The sequence below is a fragment of the Mustela lutreola genome, chromosome 7, assembly GCF_030435805.1.
Source record: "Mustela lutreola isolate mMusLut2 chromosome 7, mMusLut2.pri, whole genome shotgun sequence".
NCBI classification, from domain to species: domain Eukaryota; kingdom Metazoa; phylum Chordata; class Mammalia; order Carnivora; family Mustelidae; genus Mustela; species Mustela lutreola.
Genome location: NC_081296.1, coordinates 113,433,168 through 113,448,677, shown reverse-complemented (window position 1 = coordinate 113,448,677; position 15,510 = coordinate 113,433,168). Strand labels below are relative to the sequence as shown.

Here is a 15,510-nt window from a genome sequence, read left to right as displayed (position 1 = left end):
ATGTACTTTTCTATAAATGCTGAATTGCTTATATATTTTTTCTTATTGAAACCTGTCATCCAAAGATTTTTTAAAAATAAATACTAAAATGTGGCTCATGTTACTATAAATTCCACGTTTCAGTAAATAGAATCTTCTCAGACTTCCAGTGAATATCACTAAATATGCATCAGATACAAGCTGTGTGCATGGCATTAGGCAGCTATAGCATGGTCTTGGCCCTCAAATAACAGAGGGAAAGATCATGAAGAGAGCATAGGCAGTAATCTTTCTAACATCAGCTGTAGCAATATTTTTCTAGGTATGTCTCCTGAGGCAAGGAAAATAAAAGCAAAAATAAACTGTCAGGACTACAGAACAAAATGTTTCTGCATAGCAAAGGAAAGAATCAGAACAAAAAGCAACCTACTAAATGAGAGAAGATATTTGCAAATGATATATTCAATAAAGGGTTAGTATCCAAAATATATAAGGAACTTATAAAACTCAATACCTAAAAAACAAATAACCCTTAAATTAAAAAATGGGCAGAAGACATGGACAGACATTTCTCCAGACATATAGATGGCCAAAAAGACATGAAAAGATACTCAACTCGCTGATCAACAGGGAAATGCAAATCAAAACTTCAATGAGAAATCACCTCATGCCTGTCAAAATGGCTAAAATAAAAAACACGATAAACAAGTGTTGGTGAGGATGTGGAGAAACAGGAACTCCTGTGCTCTTTTGATGGAATGCAAACTGGTGCAGCTAATGTGGAAAACAGTATGGAGGTTCCTCAAAAAGTTAAACATAGGGGCACCCACGTGGCTCAGTGGGTTAAGCCTCTGCCTTTGGCTCAGGTCATGATCTCAGGGTCGTGGGATTGAGCCCCACATCGGGCTCTCTGCTGAGCAGGGAGCCTTCTTCCCCTTCTTCTCTCTGCCTGCCTCTCTGCCTACTTGTGGTTTCTGTCAGTCAAATAAAGAAATAAAATCTTTTTTAAAAAAGTTAAACATAGGACAAGACTACAATCCAGTAATTACACTACTAAGTATTTTCACACAAAAACCAGAAACACTAAGTCAAAATGAGTCATGCACCCCCATGTTTATTGCAACATTATTTATAGTAGTCGAATTGTGAAAGCAGCCTAAGTGTCCCTCGATAGATGAAGGGATTAAAAAACATGTGGTATATATGCACAATGGAATATTATTCAGCAATAAAAAGGAATAAAATATTGCCATTTACAACAACATGGATGGAGCTAGAGTATATTATGCTAAGGGAAATAAGGCAGTTAGAGGAAGACAGATACCATATAATTCTACTCATGTGTAGAATTTAAGAAAAAAAATAAACAAGCAAAAGAAAAAAGAGAGAGAGAAACCAAGAAACAGACTTTTAACTATAGAGAAGAAACTGATAGTTACCAGAGGGAAGGTAAGTGGGCGGATGGGTGAAATAGGGAATGGGGATTAGGAGTACACTAAATGATTATGGTGAAAAAAATAATTGAAAAAATAGATAGCAACAAAAAAAATAGAATCAGAAAATGTAAAAAATCTAAAAAAATAAAAGAGAGGGGAAGACGGAAATAATTTTAAATTAAATAATTAAAAATAAAAACCATCACAATATGATATGTGATATGTCAAATAAGATATGTCAAATAAGATCTACTTTTTTTTTCTTTTTTTTAGGTGGGAGAGTGGGAGAAAAAGAATCTCAAGCAGGCTCCCCACCCAGCACAGAACGAACTTAATGACTAAGCCACCCAGACACACCCGATAATCAGAAATTTTAAAGGTAAGTCTTTTTAAGAGAAGAGTACATGATATATAGAAAAAGGTATGACTTTTATCTACCCATCTATTCAACTATTCATCATGCATGAATCAGATTTCCAGTAAGAATCTCTTAAGAAAGTCCCTCCCCTCAAGGACTTAAAGAGAAACACATACACAATCGCATTTCAATATAACAAACATGCTACAATAAAATTTTCAACTTCCACTGACTGCCACTTAACCAGTTTACAAGATTAAGCAGTATTTTCCATCCTTTCTAGAACCCACAGTATGGTGACAGTTCAAGGATAAGAGGGTACTTTAAAAATTACTGATGTAGAGGCGCCTGTGTGGCTCAGTGGGTTAAGCCGCTGCCTTAGGCTCAGGTCATGATCCCACGGTCCTGGGATCGAGCCCCGAATCGGGCTCTCTGCTCAGCAGGGAGCCTGCTCCCTCCTCTCCCTTTCTGCCTGCCTCTCTGCCTGCTTGTCATCTCTCTCTGTCAAATAAATAAAAATCTTTAAAAAAAAATACTGATGTACTAGTATAGGGAATTGGTCAATAACATTGTTAATAATGTATGGTGACAGATAGTAACTACACTAGTCAAGGTACGCACTGGGAATGTATAGAATTGTTGAATTACTATATTGTAAACCTGAAACTATATAACACTATATGTCATCTGTATTTCAGTAATAAAATTTTTTTTTAAAAAATGGATGTATTTCTATCCACCCAGCTGTGTTTCATGCTTAGGAAAAGCCAGTTGTGTTCCTAAACTTTTTTTTGTACCAGTTATAATGGTTATTGAAATTAAACACATTAAATAAAACAATGAAATATGAGAAAGAATGAGAGTTGTGTCTATGAAAACTAAGTGGAAAGCTTTGGTAAGACTGCAGAGAGAGTAATCATTAGAAGCTTCTTTTAGAATATATGAAGGTGAGGCAAACACAGAAGTTTGGTGGTGGCCGGGAGGATCATACAAACTAAAATTAGTTTGATTTTTGTACTCGAGTTGCTCTGCAAGAATCTTTAAGTTCATGTTCAACTTTAAAGAAACTGAAACTAGTATGTAATATGGTTGTGGCCTGATGTAAGAAAGACTCAGGAGCTCCAACCTCCTATCAAAGGCTTTGGCCCTACATAAAAAGACAGACAAAAGATGGGGCGCTTGGGTGGCTCAGTTGGTTAAGCTTCTGACTTTGGCTCAGTTCATGATCTCAGGGTCCTGGAATAGAGCCCTTGCATTGGGCTCCCTGCTCAGTGGAGAGTCTGCTTCTCCCTCTCCCTTCGCCCCTCTCCCTCCAACCCAGCTGCTTATGTTCTCTTGCACTTTCTCTCAAATAAATAAATAACACCTTAAAAAAAAAAAGACAAAAAGGGGTGCCTGGGTGGCTCAGTCATTAAGCATCTGCCTTCAACTCAGGTCATGATCCCTGGGTCCTGGGATCCAGCCCTGCATTGGGCTACTTGTTTGGTGGGAAGCCTGCTTCTCCCTCTCCCACTAACCATGCTGTGTTCTCTCTCTCACTGTCTCTCTCTGTCAAATTAAAAAAAAAAAAAAAGACAAATGAAACACAAGATTAGAGGTTTTAAAAAAATTTTTTAAACTCTACTCCATACAAGTCTCAAACTCATGACTTTGAGATCAAGAGTCACATGCTCTCCCAACTGAACCAGCCAGGTACCCTTAAGTTTGCTAAAGGGGTGCTTGCTTTGGCAGCACATATATTAAGTTTGCTCAAGAGTTTTTTAAGTAAATCATTCATTTACAATTTTCCATATTGACTTTTTGATAGACCTGTAAACTAGGTAAGAGGGCTCCTACCATTTGAGAACTCGGGAAAGGCTGCACAAAGGTAGAAGTCCTTAAGCTGAGACTTGAAGCGTTAGTTTGTCACAGGTGAAAAGCAGAAAAGGGCATTTCATCAGAGGGAGGCATGGCACTGAGGTGTGTTTAGGAGAATTGTAAGGAAAGTACATACTTCATCTGGGATATTTATATATTTGGTAATAGGGAGTTAGGCTGAAGCTAGATTTTGAGGGGCCTTAAATGCCAGGCAGAGGGATTTGGATTTCATTATTATCAGTAATGGGAAGCTACTGAAGAATTTTCATCATGAAACAGTGCAGTGTGAGAGGTGAAAATAACTTTTTAGGAAAGATTAATTTGTACTGTTAAAGGTAGATGGAATAGAGAGGAAGACCAAGGGCAGGACTGCCCACCAGAAAACTACTAGCAAACAGTAGAGGGATTTTTTTTTTTTTTAAAGTAGGATCCACACCCTGCATGGAGCCCAATGCAGGGATTGAACTCGAGACCCTGAGATCAAGACTTGAGCTGGAATCAAGAAGTGGACATTTAACTGACTAAGCCACCCAGGCACGTCTGGAAGAAATGTTCGAAGTGGTGGCAGGCAATGGGAATGGAGAGGGAAAGGAAGAATGCAAGTGATGCCATAAAGGAAGAATCACTACAAATTGTGAATGATTAGATATATGGATAATGGAGGAGGGAGTGGTCAGATATGATTTCAAGGCTTTGAACCTGGTCTGGTCAGTGAAAAGAATGACAGCATTATTAGTAGAAAATGACAAGAGGGGAGAGTTGCTTATGGACAAAAGATTAAAGTCTAGTTTTAGATAGATAAGGAGATAAGGCAGAGGAACCAGGTAGGAACGGCAGCTGTTGGTGCCAGAGCAGAGATCAGGAGGCTGAGGATGTACCTTCTGGAGAAAGCAAAGATGGACTAAATGCCACTTCTGTGGCTTTTGACCAAGTCCTTGGGTATCAAAGAGAATATCTTATTTTTCCCTGCCCTCCAGCCCTCTGCCAACCTAAATCAAATTCATCTTCTAAACTGCTTATGCAGCTCATGTTTTTAGTTTTTAGTCTTATTCCATCTTTTAAATGATGCAGCAGATACTCATCTTTACTGCTTGCATGCTCATCATAGCATAAAAATCTAGTTTATCAGATCGATGTGCTACACAGTGATTTTTCTAGCCAATTATGTTCCCCCATTTCTAAGATTTTAACAATGAGTGTAATTGATAGTGTGCAGAGAAAAAAAAGGGTAGATTAGTGAACCTTAATCTTGTGGTATTCTCATGTTTAGAGGGAAGAGGAAGCATAAAAAGGAAAAAAGGCAGGATAATCAGAAGAATAGGATAACAAGATTATAATATCGTGGATGCCAAACGAATTCCAAAAAGCAAAGAGCAGTCCATAGCATCAGATGTTTCAGATAATAATGGTAGATTTTACATAAAAACTTTCCATGTGCCAGGAATTGGTCCAAGAACTTTTTGGGTAATTTTGGGGGGTAAAGTTCCATAATACATTTTATTTAATCTAATATATCTGAAATATTATCATTTTAAAATGTAACCAATAGAAGATGTTATAGTCTTCTCTCTATACTAGGTCTTTCAAAACTATTTGTTTTAAACTTCTAGAGCATCTCAATTCTGACAAGTCACATTTCAAATGTTCGACGGTCACCTCTGGGTGGTGGCTGCTGTACCAGACAGAGGGCGAATAGAAGGTTTAGGGCTATTCTGTCTCCTACTAGAGGTGCAGGGCACTGAGCGCTAGCACAGGGTCTGGGGCAAGCAGAAAACACAAACGTTAGCCCCGTCCTTCTACCACCCTTTGTGCCCCTGATAACTCCTAGTTCTCTGGAATCACCCTGAGCACCCTCTGCCTTAAAATCCTCTATTCCTCACCTCCTCCTCACTTCTCTTCTAGAAAGCATAGTGAGGGCACTCTCACCACACCACCCTGCTGAAGCCATCAGCACCTCTAGCTTGAGCTGCTGTGGGATCTCCTCCATCTACTGTCCCTGTCATCTGCTCCCGCTCCCTCCAGTCCATTCTCCACGGAGTGGCTGTGATGGTTTTTCAGTGATTTTTTTTTTAATTATGGTAAAAAATACATAAAGTAAAACTACCACTTAGATCATTTTTAAGTGTACAATTCATTGGCATTAAGTACATTCATAATTCATAATTCATTTCCAGAGATTTTCATCATCCCAAATAAAAGGTCTGTGCTCATCAAACAATAACTGCCTATCCCTCTGTCCTCCCCACCCCTTGGTAACCTCTATTCTACTTTCTGTCTCTACCAATTTGCCTATTCTAAGTACCTCATGTTAGTGGGATTATACAATATTTTTTCATTTGTGTTTGGCTGTTTTTTTTTTTTAAAGATTTTATTTATTTGTTCATGAGAGACAGAGAGGCAAAGGGAGAAACATGCTCCCCACTGAGCAGGGAGCCTGACCCGGGACTCCATCCCAGGACCCTGGGATCATGACCTGAGCCTAAGGCAGACACTTAAGCAACTGAGCCACCCTGGTGCCCATGTGTTTGGCTTCTTTCACTTATCATAATTCTTTCAAAGTTTAACCACGTTATAGCATGTGTCAGAATTTAATTCCTTTTTATGGCTGACTAATATTCTATTGTAGGGATAAAGCACATTTTGTTTATCTATTCATCTGTTGATGGGCCTTTGGGTTGTTTTTACTTTTTGGCTATTGTGAATAATGATGTTATGAACACAGATGTACAAGTATCCAAGACTTCTTTAATGCATATTTCCCTGAATCCTACCAACAGCTCTGTAGACTAGATACTAATATCACCTTCATTCAGATAGGAAGAAAGAGACAGAGCTATGTGAAGGCACATGGCTGGTGAGCAGGAAAGCCAGGATTTAAATGCAGCCACATTATCATTTCATGTGTGCCATGATGTGAGAAGGACTAGGAGGTACTGCTCTATACCTGCGTGTTACAGCCGCCTGATCAAGAGGGTGGAAGAATAAGGAGGGATGGTTGGATATTTTAGAGCTCAGTGTGACCAGGGGCAAGGTGGGGACAATGAAGTACAGAATAAAGAGGTCTGGCAGTAAAAGAGAAACAGAAAAACAGGATGATAGCTAGAAAGCCCAGCAGTGTCGAGTGAATGGATTTCTTTTTTCAGGATGAATATTAGAGAGTTTAAAACAGATTAGAGAAGTAGATTTCAACACAAAATAGGATACCTAGAAAGAAAAAGTCAGGCAGATAGAGTAACTGATGGACTTACTCTGGTATAATACAAAGAAGGAAGATGCTATACTTTCCAGTACCAAGCTGTGAAACAGCAGTTTGTTCTAAACATGGATAAAAGGGGGCTCCTGGGTAGCTCAGTGGGTTAAGCCTCTGCCTTCGGCTCAGGTCATGATCTCAGAGTGCTGGGATCGAGGCCCGAATCGGGCTCTCTGCTCAGCAGGGAGCCTGCTTCCTCCTCTCTCTCTCTCTCTCTCTCTGCCTGCCTCTCTGCCTACTTGTGATCTCTGTCTGTCAAATAAATAAATAAAATCTTTACCATAAATAAATAAACAAATAAATAAATATGGATAAAAGGATTAAGAATTGAACCCTGCCTAACTAATGGCAGAGCTTTATTCATTAGGAAGAAAGCATTATTCTGAATGACATTTTATGTTACCTTGCTTGTCTCACTGTCTTTGAATCCTTTTTCAAGTATTTGGAGCAGATGCTTTTTCTTCACTGTAACTTCAGGATCAAAAACGTAAAAAAGACATTCCAGCATCTTTCGATAGTTCCTTAAGAACAGTTGAGACAAAAAAAAAAAAAAAAAAGAAGAAGAAGAAGTTTGAGAATTGATTTTTAAAAAGCTTAGCTATAGATAAGACAACCATATATCCTGCCCATGATATTTCTCATTTACAATGAATGTTCCACCAGCATTACTAAGCCTCCAAAACCCCTCAGTCTCAAAATGAGCCCCCGTGTGGGTAAAGTCATCCTAGTTGAAATGCATGAACAGGCAATATTTACTAATAAGGTGTATTTTTAATAGTGTTAACTTTTAAAACAGAAAGACTCTTGTACAAAATAAAATCACACTTCCAAAAAAATGTCCCTTATGGAGTTTAACTTCTTACTCTGAATCATGCATATCTTCATTGTCAAAAAACTTTTGGAATTTCTCTTCAAATTTTAGTCTCAGAATACGGTTGTTGACTTTGGTGACACGTTTTACTTTCACTCCTGTAATACCATATGTTCTGAAGTCCCATGTACAAAAACGTGAGAGAATTAATTCATAGCAAGAGTTAAACCTATATGGGAAGACAGAATATATACAAAGAACAGATTGTCCTAAAAATGTTGAAGAACACAAAGTTACATATAAAAGCTATAGTCCATTATTTTATGTTTTTTGCTAAAGATACATTGGCATATCACACTTACTTGATCAATAAAAGAGAAGTTAAACTTTGAAACATAAAAGTAAGAGTTTTATTAATTATTATATATGTGTTCTGACTAAAAGATACTTTGGTTGAGTAATCCTCCATTATGCCTCTCTGCCCCACTTTCAGCAAATCTGTTTGGCCCTACGTCTAATATCCATCCTGAATATAACCCTATGTCATCACCACTGTTATTACTCTAGTCCATATCCCCATCATCTCTCACTTGGACTACCACAAATAACTTCATAACCAGGTATATAGAAGTGAAAGAGGCAAGGTCCCTGCTTGCAGTGAATCTATATTGTAAGAACTTGGCTAAAAAACAAACAAGACATAAATAAAATCATTTCTAGATTGTTAAAGGCTTAGAAGAAAGAGAAGTTGAATGTAAGGATTGGAGTGGGGGCTACTTAAAACTGATCTTGGGTAAGATCTTTCAGAGAAGATATTTGAACTAAGAAATGAAGAAGGAAGGGCCAGCTATGTGAAGTTCTCAAGAAAATGTATTTGGAAGTGCTCATATGCTCTTTACTGCCCTTACTGGGCCATGCCCTGTCTTAAAGTAGCACAGAATTTGGCTTAATTAAGATGATATTTTAAAATGTATCAATTTGAAAAGGAAGTTAAGTGATTTTATATGGGATATATTGCCTATAATGAGATGTCTGGTCCTTACTGGCATATCAAGCAAAGCGTGAGCATGGTGTGGGCTAGGATCACAGAAGTGAGCTTCCTAGTGGTGGTCTCTCCCTGAGACAAACTTACTTAGACTGTTTGCTTTTCTCACTGGCAAAGACTAAACCAGGGCAGTTGGGTGCTGCCCAGTTACTCTTCCCTTAGAACTAAAAAGTGAGCTGCCAAAACCAAACCATTCCCACAGGAGCTCCCAGCCCATAGGGAGCCAGCCAAAAATGTAAGTAGTGTTGCAACTCCTATAATTATTTCAGAGGTCTGGCTAAATAGCTACATCATCACGAGGAGTGGGAAACCTATAGTCACCATGTATAGAGGGATCACTGTCTGGGCCTAATGAGTCCAGGTCACCCCTACATTATATGTCCCGAAACCACAGAAGCTCTCATTATTCCTTGTAACCTATTTATTGTTATTGTTATTGTTGTTGCACTTTGATAGAAACAAGTGCTGTAGGCATTTTATCGAGATAAATTTTTTGTTATATAGTAATAAAAGGGTAATCATGAATAGATGTAAGTGGGGCACCTGGACGGCTTAGTCAGTTGGGCATCCGACTCTGGTTTCAGCTCAGGTAGTGGTCTTGGAATCGTGGGATTGAGCCCTGCCTCTGGCTCTGTGCTCATTGGGGGGGGAGTCTGCTTGAAGATTCTCTCCCTCTACCCCTCCCCCCACTCATGTGTGAGATTCTCTCTCTCTCCCTCTCAAATAAATAAATAAATCTTTTTTTAGTCTTTTTTTTTTTTTAAAGGTCTTATTTATTTATTCGACAGACAGATCACAAGTAGGCAGAGAGGCAGGCAGAGAGAAGGAAGCAGGCTCTCCACGGAGCAGAGAGCGCAATGCAGGGCTCAATCCCAGGACCCTGGGATCACAACCTGAGCCAAAGGCAGAGGCCCTAACCCACTGAGCCACTCAGGCACCCCTAGTCTTTTTTTTTTAAGAATAGATATAAGTGATAAATGGACAATACCTAACTTCTAGTTTGGTTCCCAGGAATGCAAGAACCATGAATGGCACAGGAAACTCCACAAAGTGTGGTCCTTTCTTAGAACTTTCCTCTGCCTAGAAATTCAGTAGCGGGGCCCTTCCTTGCATGGAATTCCTAGAGCCCTGGAGACTGGGGACCCCAGTGCTAAGAGAACATGGGCTCTGCGCTACCTGGGGTCAGAGCAGTAAAACAATGCATTCCATCTCCTGGCCATGCTGGGGATGAAAAGACATCATTCACAGAGTTCTGGAATACTGTTGGAGGAGGGAGAATCAGACCTATGCTGACAGAGAAGAACTGTGACTTCCACTATTACTATTACCAGGTCCTCACAGAGGATGATACTTCCCACAGCATTGCTAGTAACATGCTACATGCACTGGGGGGCATGTCATTACTGGCTTGAGATACATGTATTGCTGTCTGAATCTTAAATAATGACTATAGAAATTTATATAAAGTAGTATCTAAATCTGTTCTACCTCTCCAAAAAGTCCCATAGATCTAAGGACAAAATTCAAACTACCAGCTCAGATGTTATTTCCTCTGCCTGGGAAGTCCTTCTCCTAATACTCTATATAGTCAACTTCTATCTGTCCTACAAAATTCAGATCAAAGCGTCTCCCTACCAAGCATCCCCACTTCTAGAAAACTTTCTCTACATCCCCATTCTGGTTTGAATGCCATTCTTCTCCACACCGACAATTATCCCACAACCGAATATGGTTTCATTACCATCGTCTCCTACACCAGAATGCAGCCTGATGAGAGCAGGACCCATGCCTTTTAACCCCAGCACCTAGAATAGAACCTGGCCCCTAGTAGAAACTCAGTGGATGGATCCTGAGCAAGAGAATGGAATAGAAAAGATTCAAAGATGAACACAAATGCAGTCTCTCTCTTCATTGAGTTTATAAACAAAGGGAGCATAAAAGTGATGGAACACGTACAGGCAAAATTAGAGTAGAAGATGGGAGAGGGAACAACTAAGTGCTATGAAGACTCAAAAAGAATAATAATGACTACTCTGATAAAAATGACAAAAATATCCCTCACAAAAGATGGCCCTTGAAGATAAAGTAAGTTTTGACAGACAGTGATAGAGCATGTGGGCAAGGATGGGCATTCTGGCAAAGGCAGTAGAAGAGAAGAAACCACTTATTTGGTGGTATACCAGGTATGCGCCATGAGCAGTGAGGCACACATGGTTTGGCTGGCTCTGAAGGGGTCTGAAAAGGAGTTAGGCTAGTCCAGAGACCATACAGTGAAGGCTGAGGGAGACAAAGCAGTCAAGAATGGCTTCAGTGTTGATTGCGTCTGCATGACTGGTAGGATGGTTGTGCCACAAACACGAATGGAGGAGTCAGTAGAAAGGGTGGTTTGTAGATAGAAAACAAAAACATAAAGATTGGGGCACCTGGGTGGCTCAGTGGGTTAAAGCCTCTGCCTTCAGCTCAGGTCATGATCCCAGGGTCCTGGGATCGAGCCCCGCATCAGGTTCTCTGCTCGGCAGGGGGCCTGCTTCCTCCTCTCTGCCTCCTTTCTGCCTGTGTCTCTGCCTACTTGTGATCTCTGTCTGTCAAATAAATAAATAAAATCTTTAAAAAAAAAAGATTATGTACATAGAGTGTAACCTAGGTTTTCTGACTCTAACCTTACTATGTATTTTATTACTTCACAGGTGAGTTCTCTTTTGAATGTGTTGAGTTTGCCTTACCAGTTGGACATCCAGATAGCATCTACAGGACTAGAGTAAAGAAGAAAGACTGTAAACGTAAGTAGTTTTTAAAAGTTCAGGAATACAAGAGACTAGCAAGAGAATATAAAAAGGAAATAGAAAATGTCTAAGTACAAAAACCGAGAGAGGTGAGGGATGCCTGGTTGGGTCAGTCGGTTAAGCATCTGCCTTCAACTCAGGTCGTGATCTCAGGGTCCTGGGATCGAGCCTCACGTGGGGAGCCTGCTTCTCCCCCCGTTCCCCCCACCCCGCACTCCACTTGTGTTCTCTCTCAAATAATTAAATAAAATCTTTAAAAGAAACAAAACAAAACAAGAGAGGTGAAGTTACAGAAGGAATGGTTAGCAGCATCAAGTATGGTAGAGGCTAGGAGAATGAGGACCCATCATTTCACTGGGTACTGTCACTCATTCAGTGGTACTGGAATGTGTGAGCATCCTCAGTGGTGATATACATCATTGACTGAGACTGATTTACACAGAGAGATGCCTACAATCATTCAATAATATCCAAATGACACACTCATATAGCAAATGTAGAATGCACATTTTTTAAATGGCTGTACCTCAGTAAGACCTATTAAAATGTACTTCAAAATTCTAAATACTGTCAACTTATTTGCTGACTTATACCAATATCTTACCTGTATAAAACAAAAAGTTGAGTGGGGGGAGGGGTAAAGGGTGATGGGTATTGAGGTGGGCACATGTTGTGATGAGCACTGGGTGTTATACTTAACTAAAGAATCACTGAACGCTACTTCAAAAACTAATTATGTACTCTACAGTGGCTAACTGAACATTAAAAAAAAAAGTTTATGCTGCTGTAACTCCCTGAAAGAGTACAGGAAGCACGAAATCTTTATATATAACAGTAGATTACTGAAAGTCATTATATACACAAAAGTGAAACTGTTAAGTGAGTATTAAGTGATTTTGGAAACATCAAATAGTAGTTTTTATAGAGTTATGAATCCAGCCAGTCCTATGCTAGTTGTTATGACTTACAAGGTACAAGAAACATTTTATAAGTCCCCAAGGAACTTATAGTTACTTATATACTATTTTGTGATGCTTTGAACTTATTTTTTTAAATTGTAAATGCCCTGGGATCTATAACCAGGTTCAAAGCTTTTCAAGCACAAGGACAGTGTCTTTTATGCCTTGGAGTGAGTCCTGACTTGACCAATGTTGTCTGCTGTCAGTGGCTAACTCAACTGGTAATACACAGGTAGATAATAAGAATCTGTAATGATAATGCTACAGTGGCAAAAATCTACTCAACAAGGAAGTCTTTATAAAACAAGGTCTTCTTTGAACTGAAAAATATAGTCCTTTTATTTCATAAAATTAATGAAGTGAAGAAACAGCAAACGATACATAATTAGAAATCTGCAATGCTCTTTTCCTAAAGAAATAAACGAAGACTATTTTGACATAAAATCTTTGTATTTGGGTTCTAGCTCTACTCTAGTACTTTTTATTTAAATCCTAAATCACTGATTTTAAAAAGTATTAATAAAAGAGAAGCCAGTGCTTAAATAAAATAACCAGACATGTAGCACATTGAGCAATTTAAAGCACATTAGTAGTTATTTCCTTTTTTTAAATTTTTTTAAAATAATCTCTACACCTAGTGTGGGGCTTGAACTCAGGACCCTTAGATCAAGAGTCACATGCTCTTCCAGCAGAGCCAGCCAGGCACGCCAGTACTTAATTCTTAACATCCATAAAAATACCACAGATAAGGTGGCCAAGCTTGTGGTACACTAAAAGTAAAAAACAATCTTTCAAATTCTGCCAATATATATTTGTCTTCTTAAAGTGGGTCAAGGTTATTCTTATTTAAACCAAGTAAACAATTGCTAATGAACATCTAAATCCATCAAAGCTGGGGTGCCTGGGTGGCTTAGTTGGTTAAGCATCTGACCTGGGCTCAGGTCAAGATCTTGGGGTCCTGTGATCAAGCCCTGCTTGGGCTCCTCACTCAGCCTGCTTCTCTCACCCCCTCTCCTTTTGCCTCTTCCTCTCCTTTCCCCCTGCTCATGCTCTCTCTCTCATATAAATAAATAAATAAATAATTTTTAAAAAATCCATCAAATCTTATATACTATCAGGGTGACAAAGTTACCTAAATGGCTTAAAAAAAAAAAAAAAGATTTATTTATTTGACAGAGAGAGAGATCACAAGTAAGCAGAGAGGCAGGCAGAGAAAGCAGGGTGGGGGGTAAGGGGGCGTGGGGAGCAGGCTCCCTGCTGAGCAGAGAGCCCAGTGCAGGGCTCAATCCCAGGACCTTGAGATCATGACCTGAGCCAAAGTCAGAGGCTTAACCCACTGAGCCACCCAGGCACCCCTCTAAATGGGTTTTTAGTAATTTTCCTTTTTTTTTTTTTTTTAAGATTTTATTTATTTGACAGAGAGAGACACAGCATTGAGAGGGAGCACGAGCAGGGGGAGTGGGAGAGGGAGCAGCAGGCTTCCTGAGCAGGGAACCTGATGCAGGGCTCTATCTCAGAACCCTGGGATCATGGCCTGAGCCAAAGGGAGACACTTAATGACTGAGCCACCCAGGTGCCCCTAGTCATTTTGCTTTTATGTTTTTTACTCTATAATCTACTTGCTCTGTAAAAAAGCCTCCTCTGCAATAAGTTAAAAATAAAAAAAACAAAAGTAAGAAACAAATCTATTTAGGTTGAGTGAATATAAACGAAAGACTAAAAAATTATTTATGTACCCAACAGACAGACACCATGCAGTTTTTGCACTTAAAAAATCAAGGCCTTTATTTGTTTACATGGAAACTGGAATTAATACCTTTTATATCTTTGTACATAAAAATCAAGTATTGTGGTTAACTGAACAGTGGTAACTGCTGGGCAAATGGATGCAAAGATACAAAAGAAAGTATTTTAAAAGGTCTTTTTCTCACTTGGGCAGAACTTCTCAGACTTTCCCACCAATGTATCACCAAGGCCCTTGAGAAGATTTTATTCACAGAGGTAAGAGCTACATATAGTATAAATCAGGGGCTTGTTTTAAGGTAATCCATAACAATCATGTATTTTTCTTTATACAAGGTAAATGCAATTTTTCCATTTTGCTCCAGAAAAGTCAGTATATTTTTCAACACTGACTGCAAGTAAAATCCTCTGGGATGATATATCAAATCCATCTATCACTTTATGTGTTTCCTGATTTCTCTCCACACCCAAATTTACAGTATGCTTCTAGGAGTCTATGACAATCTTCAGCTTGTGAGCTCCCCAATTTTGAGAAAATGATTGCAGAAATGTGAAAGTTAAAGTGATATTTTTCTGCTGCAAAATTTTTCTTTCCCTTCTTTCCTACTTCATTTCTTTCCTTCTTTCTCCTTCCTTCCTCCCCCTCCCCTCTTCCTTCCTTCCCTCCCGGCTCCCTTCCTTTTTTCTGTTCTTTAGAATCATTTCTTTGGTTGTACCCTCAAGATGAGGTGGCACAACCACTTCCTGGTTTTGTACCAGAAGGCTTCAATTTTTTTTTTTTCACGGATACCTATTTTTATTTTTATTCATTTCTAAATTTAATTTTTTCATTATTCCAAGATTCATTGTTTATGCACCACACCCAGTGCTCCTTGCAATACGTGGCCTCCTTAATACCCACCACCAGGCTCACCTAACCTCCGCTCTCCCCTCCAAAATCCTCAGTTTGTTTCTTGGAGTCCACAGTCTCTCATGGTTCATCTCCCCCCGTTTCCCCCAATTCACTTTTCCTTCCCTTCTCCTAATTTTGAAGTGTGTATGCCCATTTCCTGCTGCTTCTGTTTCTGGTGGCTCTTTCCATTTTTTTTTTTTTTTTTTTTACAGACAGAGACTACAAGTAGACAGAGGCAGGCAGATAGAGAGGAAGGGAAGCAGGCCCCCCACTGAGCAGAGAGCCCGATGTGGGACTCGATCCCAGGACCCTGAGATCATGACCTGAGCCGAAGGCAGCGGCTTAACCCACTGAGCCACCCAGGCGCCCCTCCATTTTTTATCTAAATGGGTTTTCC

General features: G+C 39.4%; 1 protein-coding gene across 2 annotated transcripts in view; it reads right to left on the bottom strand.

The window, feature by feature from the left end:
- LRRC9 (leucine rich repeat containing 9) overlaps positions 1-15,510 on the bottom strand; it is a 108,679-nt gene that overhangs the window by 70,407 nt on the left and 22,762 nt on the right. For both annotated transcript variants that reach the window (XM_059182235.1, XM_059182234.1), the window contains exons 11-12: positions 7,744-7,920; positions 7,284-7,401 (exon numbers count right to left, since the gene is read on the bottom strand). In XM_059182235.1, the coding sequence (XP_059038218.1) occupies positions 7,284-7,401; positions 7,744-7,920 (295 nt within the window). The remainder of the gene's footprint in view (positions 1-7,283; positions 7,402-7,743; positions 7,921-15,510) is intronic.